General features: G+C 30.0%; 2 protein-coding genes across 2 annotated transcripts in view; one reads left to right on the top strand and one right to left on the bottom strand.

Moving 5' to 3' along the window:
- Positions 1-12601, bottom strand: part of LOC123009904 (acyl-CoA Delta-9 desaturase-like) — a 40090-nt gene that overhangs the window by 26317 nt on the left and 1172 nt on the right. The window lies entirely within an intron of this gene.
- On the top strand, positions 5280-9482 carry LOC123009903 (acyl-CoA Delta-9 desaturase-like). The gene is made up of 5 exons (XM_044406470.1): positions 5280-5391; positions 7794-8033; positions 8080-8416; positions 8464-8649; positions 8701-9482. Exons 2-5 carry the CDS (start codon positions 7808-7810, stop codon positions 9074-9076), a joined length of 1125 nt encoding a protein of 374 aa, XP_044262405.1. The 5' UTR covers positions 5280-5391; positions 7794-7807; the 3' UTR covers positions 9077-9482.

Genomic DNA, 12601 nt, shown 5'->3' with positions numbered 1-12601 from the left:
CATAATTCCCATGTCACAACCATAATATATATTTACTTTTTTTATAATTTACTTTAATTAAGAATTTATAAACAATTAATTTAATTGAAATACGAAGATGGGACTAACTCCATTCAACAAGTTGTTAGGGTTTTTAAGGGCAAAATCAACCCCTTATCTTCTACAGGAAGGAAGATATTAAGGGTTGAAATTTCAACACAGCTATTTGAAACAGTTCCTGCTGTCGGAACAAGCTAAAATTTTGCATTATTCCCGACACAATAAAATAATATTTACTTTAATTTAAAATTTATAAACAATTAACAATTGTTATAAACAATTATCACGGCTTAAACAACAAGCAACATATTATGGAACTTTTCGATGATTTCACACGTGCCTTTGATTCGTTTGGTTTGTTTGACGTGACGTACGTCACTAGCCCTGCATTACTTTAAAATTAATGTGAAAATGAGATAAATATCGTGACCGATCTTAGACAAATACGTAAGTAGCGACAGAGCAACGAGACTGTTCACAAATGTTGAAAAGAAATTTTGTTGTTCGAATTAGTAATTGATCCACACGCATATAATAAAAAAAACGCCAATATGAGCAAAAATATCAGAAAAATTCTGAAGAATTATTTTCTAATTTGCAGAACTGTTATGTGGTGTTTGATGTAGGTAGGTTATTTTACATCAGAAAGACCCTTTCAATGTTGTATTTCAAATGTAAAAAAATTTAAAAACCAACAATATTAGCAAAAATCTCGGAAAAATTCTGAAAAATTATTTTCTAATTTGCAGAACTGTTACGTGGTGTTTGATGTAGGTAGGTTATTTTACATCAGAAAGAATCTTTCAATGTTGTATTTCAAATGTAAAATCACAAAATACGTTTGTTTTCAATAAAAACAAAGTACTTTTTAAATAATTCTTGCTGCAAGAACGTAAATAAAAAATTCCCACTATACAAGGTGATTCTTTTAGGGCCTACATTAGAAACTTTTTAACTTCTAATGCAAATAGAAATTTGAAATTTTGTACACAACCCAAATGGACCAATCTGAGTTCAACTAAATTATTTCCAAAATGGCTGAACTTCTGGAACTACGAGAAATTATAGCCAACTTTGAAATTTTAAATGGTAACCACTTATTTCTATTGCATTTTTAAATTCTCCTCTCCAAACTGAGTAAAATGTACTTAGTTGTTAGTACTTATCTTTCATACTTTTTGACATGTCAATTTTTTGGTCAAATTCTTCATTTGCAGGGATTCATTCGCAACATCACAGCTCTTGAACTCTTTGCAATAAGTGAATAATTTTTTTTTACATTTGATAACCAAAGGTTCGAAAAGTTTTCTAGAATTTTCAAAATTGTCAACTGTTAAATTGCAAAGCTAGTATGATTTTTTGAAAATGATCTTTCTTCAAACAACTATAACTCAGTTTTTTTAAATAAAATGACTATTTTTTCAACGTCAATCAAAACTACATCAATTTATGGAAGGACTTTTATCAGCATGTCTTATACCTATCACTTACAGTTTTTGAAATAATCACGAAAAACATGTTATTGTTTTTATTTTTATAATTAATTACGTAGGCTTTGGAAAAATACAATAAAAATATGCTTTAATTAATACGGATGTCCGATATGTTTACCATTTTCAAACAGTCCAAAACTCGATGATAACTGATTTGAGTGGCTTCTATTATTTCATTTGGTTGAAGATTATTAAATGCCGCCTCAATCCTTGCCTCAATTCTTCGTAATTTCGGATTGGTGTTGTGTAGACTAAATCTTTCATACGTATTGATAATTTTCCAAAGCCAACGTGAAATAAATAAAAAACAAAAAAAAACTGAGTTTTAGCCTTCTGTTAATTACCATTTTCACCAATTCAAATTAGCTTTGCAATTTGACAGTTGACAATTTTGAAAATTTTTGGAAAACTCTTTGAACCTTTGGTTATCGAATGCAAAAAAAATCACTTATGGCAAAGGGTTCAAGAGCTGTGATGTTTTAAATGAACCTCTGCAAATGAAACTTTTGACCAAAAAGTTGACATATGTCAAAAACTATGATAGATAAGTACTAACAACTAAATACATTTTACTCAATTTGGAGAGGAGAATTCAAAAATGCAATAGAAATAAGTAGTTACAATTTAAAATTTCAAAGTTGGCGCCAATTTCTCGTAGTTCCGAAAGTTCAGTCATTTTAAAAAAAATTTAATTGAACTTAGACTGGTCGATTTGGGTTGCGTACAAAATTTCAAATTCCTATCTGCATTAGAAGTTAAAAAGTTTCTAATGTAGGCACTAAAAGAATCCCCTTGTATAATTGTTTTAATTTGTTAAAAGTAACATAAAAAAACTGAAACTTTAAGTTTGCTACAAAGTGATTATAAATGATTTTCATCTAGCCAGCTGTGAATGTTCTATGTAAACTAAAAAATGCAGCTTTACGAAAACAGGGGTCCCTACTTGTTTTAACTCACAATTAAAAAATCACCGTTTACTAAGCGTCCACTTCGAAAATAGACTTTATTTATAAATTTGTTTTCTTCCAAAGTATACATTATTATCAATTATTATTGGAAATTAGTTGAAACAATAAAAGTTTAATTAACAACAATTTATTATTAATTAATAAGTGACACTAATGACAGAACTAGAGCTTTCAAAAAAGTAGAGCGGCACAAATAAAGTTATATGCAAAAAAATTCCACAGCTGGCTAGTTGAAAATCATTTATAACCACTCTGTATTATTTTTTTACGATAGTAAAGTCAAGAAATAATCATGAAAATATTACTGGACACATATAGAGTGTGCCAGAATTTGCGCCCCAGAGAAAAATGCCATAAAAGGTAAGATACGAGGAACATGGAAAAAACGTTTAAAAAAAATTCTATAAAAATTTCAAAGTTATGAGAGTTTAAATTTTGCATTTTGACTCTATTTACTTCTGTTGGAAAAATAATTTTCGAAGTTTTTTGCTACAGGCTATTAGAAGAGGAAACAAGGAAGCTGTATCCTAAATTGTAACTCTGTTCACTGTTATTTGTGGCTTTTATTAGCAAAATTTTTGTACCTTTACTAAATAATTGTAAAAAAAACATATACAATTATACAAGATCATTTGTATCGTTAAATAGACATAAAAAATGTTAAATATCAAAAAATAAATGTCTAAACTTTTTGACAGATAGAATTCTTTAAGCATTTTTTTTTCTATTACGGTGTTAGAATAAGTCTATTCCAGCACCCAAATGACGTCATTTGAGTGCTGGAATAAGTCTTCGCGGTAATTTAATTTTAGTGACGGACTTTCTTCACAATTCATTTTCAAACGTGAAAATACGAATATTTTTTTTTAACCAAAATTTGTTTATGTACATAAGAAGGTACATATTTTTATTATTATTTTTTAATACTAATTAAACCACTAATTGCAAGAGTGCATTACGAATCTGTAAACTGTAATGCACTGACCATAAAATATTCATACACACAATTGTATTCTATGAATAATAAATCGCAAGAAGTGAGGAAAACTGTGTGTTTGGTACCAAATAATAGGCAACACACAATTCACTCAACATCTTACAAGTAGTAATTACTTATAAATAATGACCCTAATAATTTTTGAAGCAACCAACATTATCTTTCAAAAATAACGAGGATACTAAAATATTTGGTTTTAATAAATTAAACATAGTGGTCAAACGACATTTCAACTTTAATTATTTATAAAAGTAAAATCTTGGTAAATTTGATAAAATTTACTAAAATGTTTTGCAATGACGAAAAGACCGACATTATTCTAATGTAGAGAATGGAAATTCATTAGAAGAATGCAATATAAACATAATTTGCATCTTTTGAGTACTTCATTCTAAAGTTTCCATTGCTAATAACTAAATGTAGTCGAGAACATTTGAGGTAACGAAATTTAATAGTCTCTTAAAAAAAATTCTGTAGCTCTTTTTCGTAAATTTTACCCACTTTTTTATAACAATGTAATACATTTTGAAGAATTAAACTCAGAATTATTGTCGGAGAGATTTAAGGCCATTAACTCTGTCCGGGAGTGAACGGGCAAGTCGGTTTTCAGCACTTAATATTCTTTTTGAAAAGCAACCAGCAATACACCCTAGACAGGGTCTAAACTCGGTCTTTACCTGCGTTCAGAGTTTGGGTTAGTAAGGGTAATAAATAAAATAAAAGTAAAAGATCAGTTTGCTAATATTTTTATGCCTTGAATTTGTGGAAGTTGCTCAAGAAATTTCTTAGAAAGCTAAATATTGTTTTGACTTTTGGATCTAAAAAAAAATCTAATCATAATTATTCTATCTACCTGATAGGTTGTACATATTTACTAATTAGAAAGCTCACAGGTTCCATTTTCAATGGAAATTAAATTTTTGTATGGTGTAACAAGACATACATATAATTCCATCAATTAAAATTTTTATAATCGGAAAAACTACAAATTTATGCATTTGTGGACTCAAAATTTTGGACATCAAGTTATGTCAGTTCAAAAAATATCAACGTAAGCCACACTTTAGTGTCATTATGATTGACGTTCGGATCTAAAACTTGAAAGTTTTAGTTGAAATTTATTTTTGGCTTCGATTTCCTAATACATTCAATAATGTTGCAGTTGCAGTACGTTTTTGATATAGTTATTAATTTTTTATTTTTATTTTGAATTATTGTCATTTTTATTTAGCTGTTTACCTACGTGACGGTAAGTCGGTAAGTCACACTTTTGATGTACATACGTCACTTTAGTCGCATTTGTTAAAGTGAGATAAATAGCATGACCGACCTACGTAGCGAGAGAGCAAGAAAGCTGTTTATGTTGAAAAGAGATAGCAATTTAGTACGTCTTTTGAATTATTAATTGATCCAGACGCATAAAGTAAAAAAGCAAACTTTATTGTATTTAACAAAGTATTTAATTTAGAGAACAACTATTTAAAATTAATAATAAATAATACTTAACATGAAAAAGTCAAAAGAGAAAGATTGTTTATGCAGCTTTAATTTATCACAACTTTGCATCAACTACAGCAGTAACACTTTGGGAAAGTGGAAGAACGGTAATGACACACATTCCGACTTTAGATATGGGAGAAATTTTTTGATTGTAAAGCAGGTACCATCTCGCTCTGATGGCTTAGATTATCTATTGATTTTGCAAGATGTTGGACAAGGAAGACAAAACAAATTATTGAACACACCTTTTACCTAAAGCAAAAAAGAAGGTACAAATAGCGAGTAGCATTTGTAGATTCAAGTTCAATGTTGTAAAGTTGTTGGAAGCAAAGTATGTGTGCTTTTGAAAGCTGTGAAAAACTATTTGATTAATTAATTATAATTTTTATATACGGTAAGTCATGCATTATTTGGAATTTATGTATTTATTTATTTAATTATTCAATTTGTTAATTTTTCATCGGATTTCTTTTAAAATGTAAATTCTTTGTAGAAAATTATCTCGTTTTTTTTCTGTTTTAAATAAAAATGGTTGTGCATTTTAATTTTTGACAAATATTCGTTTAAACCTTTTTTCACGAGATATAGCTCTTCAAAGGTTATATTTTGGGTTAAGTTTTTGATGTAAGCAATATTTTATCTTGAAAGATAGATTGACAGAATATTTGCTTATAACAGGTTTTTCAAATTTAGATCAACGATGATTTGCTTTTTTGATTTAATTTTTATCGTTTTATTTTAGTAACAATAAGCATCTGTTAATATTTATAAAAGATGAATGTTTTTTTTTATTAAGATTATGTTTTAATGTTAATTATTAAAAAAAGCGCCATGTTTTATCAAAATCGATAAAATTGATTGTAAAAATGCTAGTATTTCCGAAGCATTAAGCTCAGCAATTTTTACATAAAATGTAATTTTTCGAAAAATGGTTTATCTAATACCAATTATTTTATAATCGTTAAAAAGATAAAGTAATCACCTGCTGAAAGAAGTAAACCAAAATCTCAGTCTATATCTAAAGAACTTAATAACGACATCATTACTCAAAAACTAATGAAGTCAAAAATGTTGCATTTACAAAAATAAAATTAAGTCATTTAAAGATTTAAAAAAAACACCCATAATAAAAATATGACTTACTTTTAGTGCGTAACTTTAGGTTTACGCTGTATAGCATTTTTATGTTGAAAATAACTAAATTGTGTAGTTGTTTTTCTTAAGTACTGACTCATACTAGATTAATAGAATGTTTGTTGTCTATTGACTATTTTTTAACCTCACAAATAAATAAATTAGTTTTTACTTTATTCACAAATGGACAAAATAAATTAAAAATCTCTCATTGAATTCTACTGTCGACATTTTTTTTGAAAAAAAGTGTTTTTAAGTATGTATAACGTTAATATACCTATATTTCATGCTCATTTTATAGGTATTTATTTAAAAAATAAGTAGAAAATGTAGACCTTCAATTTTATCTATTGAAAGAAATACAAGATACTTACTGTTGATTAAAACACTTTAAAAAAAAATCATTTTTGAAATTTGATTTTTTGTTTTTTATTATGGATACAGGGTGATCCTAGAGGTGCTCTATAACTTTTTTTCTATCCAAGATATCGACTTGATTTTTTTTAACGGTAGGTTCGATAATAAAGCACATTTCAAAAACATTTTTATTTAAGACAGGTGTCCCAAAATAAGATACACAACTAAGTTCTGTCTTTTAAAATGAAAACCCCCAATTTTTGTTATATTTTTTGATTTACCACTAAATTGTCAATACAACGCATCCTGTTTCTTAAAATTATCTGCAATAGTTTCTCACTTTTGTCAATTTATGTTTCAAAATAGCGTCGTGCATAGACCCACAAAAAAATTCATAACTTCAGAACCATTCTAGATAACGTAACCAACTTTTTTCCAGTCGATTCTTTAAGCTTTAGCACATTTTCTGAGATAAAGACAAACTTGAAGTCAATGTTCCATCGCCTACTACGATTTTTTTTAAATGATAAATACAAATGACAATAACTCGACTTTCTTAAATACAACACCATATGTTTTATTGCATCGTTGCATAGCATTTTTATGGCGAATTCAAAAATGTAACAAAAATGTGGGTTTTTATTTTAAAAAAACACTGAACTTAGTTGTGTATCTTATTTTGCGACATATTGTATTAAATAAAAAAAAAGTGCTTCATTATAGAACCTTTTGTTTAAAACAAAAAAGTCGATAGTTTGGATAGAAAAAAGTTATGGAGCTTGCCCGCACCTCTTGGATCACCCTGTATCCATAATAAAAAACAAAATATCAAATTTTAAAAATGTTATTTTTTTAAAGTTTTTTATCAACAGTAAGTATCTTGTATTTCTATCATCAATAGATAAAATTGAAGGTCTACATTTTCTAATTATTTTTTTTACTTCTTTGTCAGCATGTATTTCAATAATTATCGTCAAGTGGTTTGTAAATGTTTTCTATCTTAATAAGTTGGTTAAAATAAAATTCGTCGTTATGAGAGAAAAAAAATTAGCACTTTTTTGTACCGTTGCAGTCGCAAAATAGTATGTATTTAAGTGTAATAATAAAAATGGAACTAACTTAAAGGAAGACACTTTCTTTGTATCTATCAGTTTATCTCGTGACCTCGATTGATTTGACGCGAAAAAGAAGGTGCAACAAGTACCATTCATCTATAGGAAGTGAGATTATCAAGTGGCACACATTTTTACTGTGTCGCACACTAATGAGTTTATTCAAAATAATTGTTTCACTTTTTCCTTTTAGAATTATTTTAAGAAATGACTCGCAATTTACTTAGCAAATCGGAGTATTTGGGTGAACCTGTGCAAATTATCGAAAAACCAAATGTACAACACAATGTAGAAACTCATTCGTCGAATCTACCTCAACGTAGATGGCAAATAGTTTGGAGGAATGTCTTAATATTTGCTTATCTGCATTATGCAGCAGTTTATGGTTTATATTACATGATTACTTTAGCTCAATGGAAAAGTATAATTTGGGGTGAGTTTATCAATTTGTAAAAATAAATGTTTAAAAAATATTTCAGGTTACGTTGTTATCTTATTTGCGAGTATTGGAGTAACTGGAGGAGCACACAGGTTATGGGCCCATCGTTCATATAAAGCAAAGCTTCCACTTCGAATTTATTTAGCCTTTTGGCAAACTGTCGCTTTGCAAAACCACATCTACGAGTGGGTGCGAGACCATCGAGTCCATCACAAATTCACAGACACAGATGCTGATCCTCACAATTCCAACCAAGGATTCTTTTTCTCACACATGGGTTGGTTGATGGTCAAAAAACACAAGGATGTTTTTATTAAAGGCAAAACTATTGATTTGAGTGATGTGGCAGCTGATCCTGTGGTCCAATTTCAAAAAAAGTATTAATTGTTTTAGGAAAAATCATTCATGACATACATGATTTTAGATATTATTTAATTTTGGCACCAATTCTTACTTTTGTTTTTCCTGCTTTCGTTCCATGGTACTTCTGGAATGAAAATCTCACTGTTTGCTATTATTCTTTAGCCATCTTAAGATACATTTTAAACCTTCATGGTGCTTGGTTGGTAAACAGTGCAGCTCATATTTGGGGCTACAAACCATTCGACAAGTAAACCATCTAAATATTTATTTTTTAATTGTAATTTATTTAAATTTTTAGAAATATAAATGCCACAGACAACATAAGTGTCGCTATCATCGCGTTCGGTGAAGGATGGCACAATTACCACCACGTCTTTCCTTGGGATTACAAAGCTGCTGAATTAGGGAATTATAGGATGAATTTTACTACAGCTTTTCTTGATTTGATGTCAAAAATTGGACAAGCTTACGATTTAAAAACAGTGTCGGTTGACATGATTAATAAAAGAAAGAAAAGAACTGGCGATGGGACCGGTCTGGTTGATAAAAATGTAGATAACCAACAACACCACCACGATGACACTGTATGGGGATGGGGTGATAAGGATATGAAACAAGACGAAATCAATTTGGTTGAAATTCATAATCCAAGTAGCAATAAATTGTCTCGGTAGTAGTCCTAAAAGTTGTTAATTTATTATTGTTAGCTAAGTACGTCGTTATATTGTATAAAAATATTTTTTGCTAATAAAACAAAGAGTTGTTACTGAAAACAGTTACATTAAGAGCCGTTATAGAAATTCTTTCACAGCCATGACATTTGTACAGAATGGTTTATAACTTGCGCTCAAGAGAAAAATGTCAAGTAAGATAAGATACAGTGTTTAGAACGTATGTTCACGGAAAAACAATTTATTGTGTGAATAAACACCAACAACATCTTATTTTAGGATGTTTTAAGACGTTTTATAGAATAATTCAATTTGCTTAATTCAATAATTTCAATGTATATAATAATTTTTTGACATCCAGCTAACATACGAACTGCCTGTGACATACGTCCTCAACTAGTATAACTACTATTTGATAGAAAGACTTTTTGATTCCACGGCACCAATAACAAAGAAAAAATGTTTAAAATATTCTAACGGTGAAAAAAAAAATGTAACATTCATTTAACGTTTTTATATTTCTGATAATCTTGTATATGTTTTTCATAAATATTCAGTAAAAGTACAAAAAAATTGCTAATAAAAGCCACAAATATAACGTTTTCGTCGTTCCGTAGTGTTATGGTATGAATAATATTCAACAAATTACAATTGTTAAGCTGGCAATATTATTCTAGTATCATACAGGGTGTTAAGAGGTTTTTATAACCCGGTTTTTTGACAGCTTCAACGGTTCAAACTTTCAAAAATTGACATTTTCAAAAAATATATATTTTTTTATCACGTGCTGTTAACGATCATAACAATCGCGGGAAAATTAACAACTCTCTCGGTTGTTATGGCCTTCTTAACAGCCCTTAATACGTAAATAACTATAAACATAGTTACAATTTAGGATATAGCTTTTATGTTTACTTGGCATTTTTCTCTAGGGCGCGAGTGCTAAACCACATATCTTTTGTACTAAAACCGTTAAAACAAGCAGCAGAAGAATGAATATTATGAAAACCTTATTCTACTTAGGAGCTTTATTTTGAATATTGTTTTTTTTTCAGTAACAAATATCAATAAATATTATAATCATTATTGCAACATTGTTCTTTGTTGGCTTCAAAATAATCTTGTGATTCGAAAAGTGATGTAGGAAACAGCATGCCTACTACTAGTAGATACTAAAAGCAATTGACAATTATTCTTATATACATACTTAATGTAGACAGTCGTATTTAGTTAATTTATTTGATATTATTTAATAGCTTCAAAATGGAGAACTGAACTTTGGAACTGGGATTCTTGCAGAATGTTAATTTGGCTTCTGGACAACACTCTAGTAAAATCGCGGTCATGAATTAACTAATTACCTTCCACTTTTCGTTATACTTTTTTTCATAAACATTGAAGAAAAGTTACACAAACGTGTTAGTAGTAAAAAAATATATAAACCACCGAAAAAACAATTTTATAGCCTCGCCTTCATACTCCGCGTCTATATACAGGTGCACCAGAACTCGCGCCCTAGAGAAAATTCTCAAGTAAGGTAAGATACCAGGAACATGAAAAAAATGTTTAAAAAATTCTATCTGTCAAAAAAATTTGACAATTATTTTTTGATATTTGACATTTTTTTATGTCTATTTGATGATACTGATGATTTTTATATGTTTTTTTTACAATTATTTAGTAAAGGTACAAAAATTTTGCCAATAAAAGCTTCAAATAACATTGAGCAGAGTTACAATTTAGAATACAGCTTCCTTGTTTCCTCTTCTAATAGCCTATAGCAAATAAACTTGGAAAATTATTTTTCAAACAGAAATAAATAGAGTCAAAGTGCAAACTTTAAACTCTCATAACTTCGAAATTTTTATAGATAATTTTTTAAACATTTTTCTCTGGGGCGCGAGTTCTGGCGCATCTTGTATGTGCAGTTATACAAATTTTGCCTGTATCTATAAATTGCTTTCACTCCTTTAGTACGTATAGGGTGGATATAAAGTATGTTTTTTTTAATCATTTGCTTCCAGAAAATAATAATTTGTATAAATTAAAGTAGGATAAAAAATGTGATTGTATTTTGAGTACGAAATTTTTAAATTAAATATAAAGTAGATAGTTACAATCTTTTAAAGCAAGAGCCCGCGGTCGCCAGACCTTCGTCATTTTACAGAAGTTGAAAATTTGTCAGCGCATACTTCCAACATAGGTAGATGGGCAAGTATGAAGTTTGGGTCGTCGTGGCTTTAGGAGATAACAGGTACAAAAAAAGTAAAAAACACCAACATAAATTTATCAAATAAGCGTATTTTCTAGCCTTTTCCAGCCAATATTCCTTACAAACATTTCGCAACAGCTAAATAATATTACTCGTAAACCAAAGTGATGATTTACAATGATTTTCTTTACATTTTCTACCGTCTTTGCAGTTGACGATTGTCCAGAACGAGGAAAGTCAGTAACCTTTTTCCGGTCTAATTGAAATGTTTTGTACCACTCATATACTTGTGTTTTTAACATCCATGAGTCCCCAAAGCCTCGGGTCAGACAGAAAAACGAGATGAAGCGTATGAAAGGCATCAGACAGAGATTTATTTGTTTCGCAATAACGGGCGCTATGAGATCGACTTCTACGGCTGCAATAGAGGTAGCCCTTTGCATCTCTCCGCTTGACTTGTTCGTAGAGAAGGCTGCGACACGCCCACATTTGGACAGAGGCGTCCGAAGGAATACCTCTCTTAAATCTGGCTGCAAATTGTGCACCCACGAAATACGTTTTCGAAAAAGCCAACAGCATCATGCTCACTTCTGAAGAGCAGACAACAAAACCGAACTTTTGTATCTAGACGGATGGTTAAAAAAATAATAGCGGTTCATGGGTGGAATATACTCTCAACACCTTGAAATCCGAAGAGCATTTGCCCTAGAGAAGCTCACCAAGTCTCTGCAATAAGAGATTATAGGAGTGGAGTGGTCCTAGGCGTTCAGTTAATATAACAAATAGTCGCATATGCTTTCTCACCGACAGCAGAGCTACGCTATGTTCACTGGAGAAATGTAGAATCTCCTCCGGGTTAATCTGGCGGTGTCATTTGCTGTTAGAAGAAAATGTTGTTGAACGCGCGTGGGTAAAAGAACATAATGAAAATCCTGGAAACGAGAAGCCACAGAGAGTCCAACTGCGCTATCCACGATCACCCCTCGTGCCATGATAAAACAAGACATTCTTCAGTCATACTACTAGGTGGGTAAAGACCGAAGGCTGCAAACAGAGTATAGCTGCAATGGCTAAACCCTGCATGAAAAGAGCGAAATTCTGTCTTGTGGCGGGTGTTTAAGACTCTTTTCATAAAAGTTGAATTCTTTTACGGTTCGAGCGGGTTGCGCCACAAAAAGAATAAATTTATTTGAGGTAGGTTCTCCAGCGTTATTTTGTGGAGCCAATAACTGGGGATTTAAGCAGTCAGAAATCCAAGTATTTAAATTAACAATAACAATTTATTAAACAAATTAAAGTTTAAAAAATATTATAAA

The sequence above is a fragment of the Tribolium madens genome, unplaced genomic scaffold (assembly GCF_015345945.1).
Source record: "Tribolium madens isolate multiple individuals breed KSU strain unplaced genomic scaffold, Tmad_KSU_1.1 Scaffold_7;HRSCAF=85;Tcas5.2_LG10, whole genome shotgun sequence".
Classification (NCBI taxonomy): Eukaryota; Metazoa; Arthropoda; class Insecta; order Coleoptera; family Tenebrionidae; genus Tribolium; species Tribolium madens.
This window is presented reverse-complemented; position numbering and strand designations above follow the sequence as displayed.

What these genes read in the sequence shown, in the direction of transcription:
- LOC123009903 (XM_044406470.1), top strand. Translation starts at nt 7,808, where the DNA reads ATGACTCGCAATTTACTTAGCAAATCGGAGTATTTGGGTGAACCTGTG. An exon ending in GTGGTCCAATTTCAAAAAAA is followed by an intron (nt 8,417 to 8,463) that starts GTATTAATTGTT and finishes ACATGATTTTAG; the next exon opens with ATATTATTTAATTTTGGCAC. An exon ending in GGCTACAAACCATTCGACAA is followed by an intron (nt 8,650 to 8,700) that starts GTAAACCATCTA and finishes TTAAATTTTTAG; the next exon opens with AAATATAAATGCCACAGACA.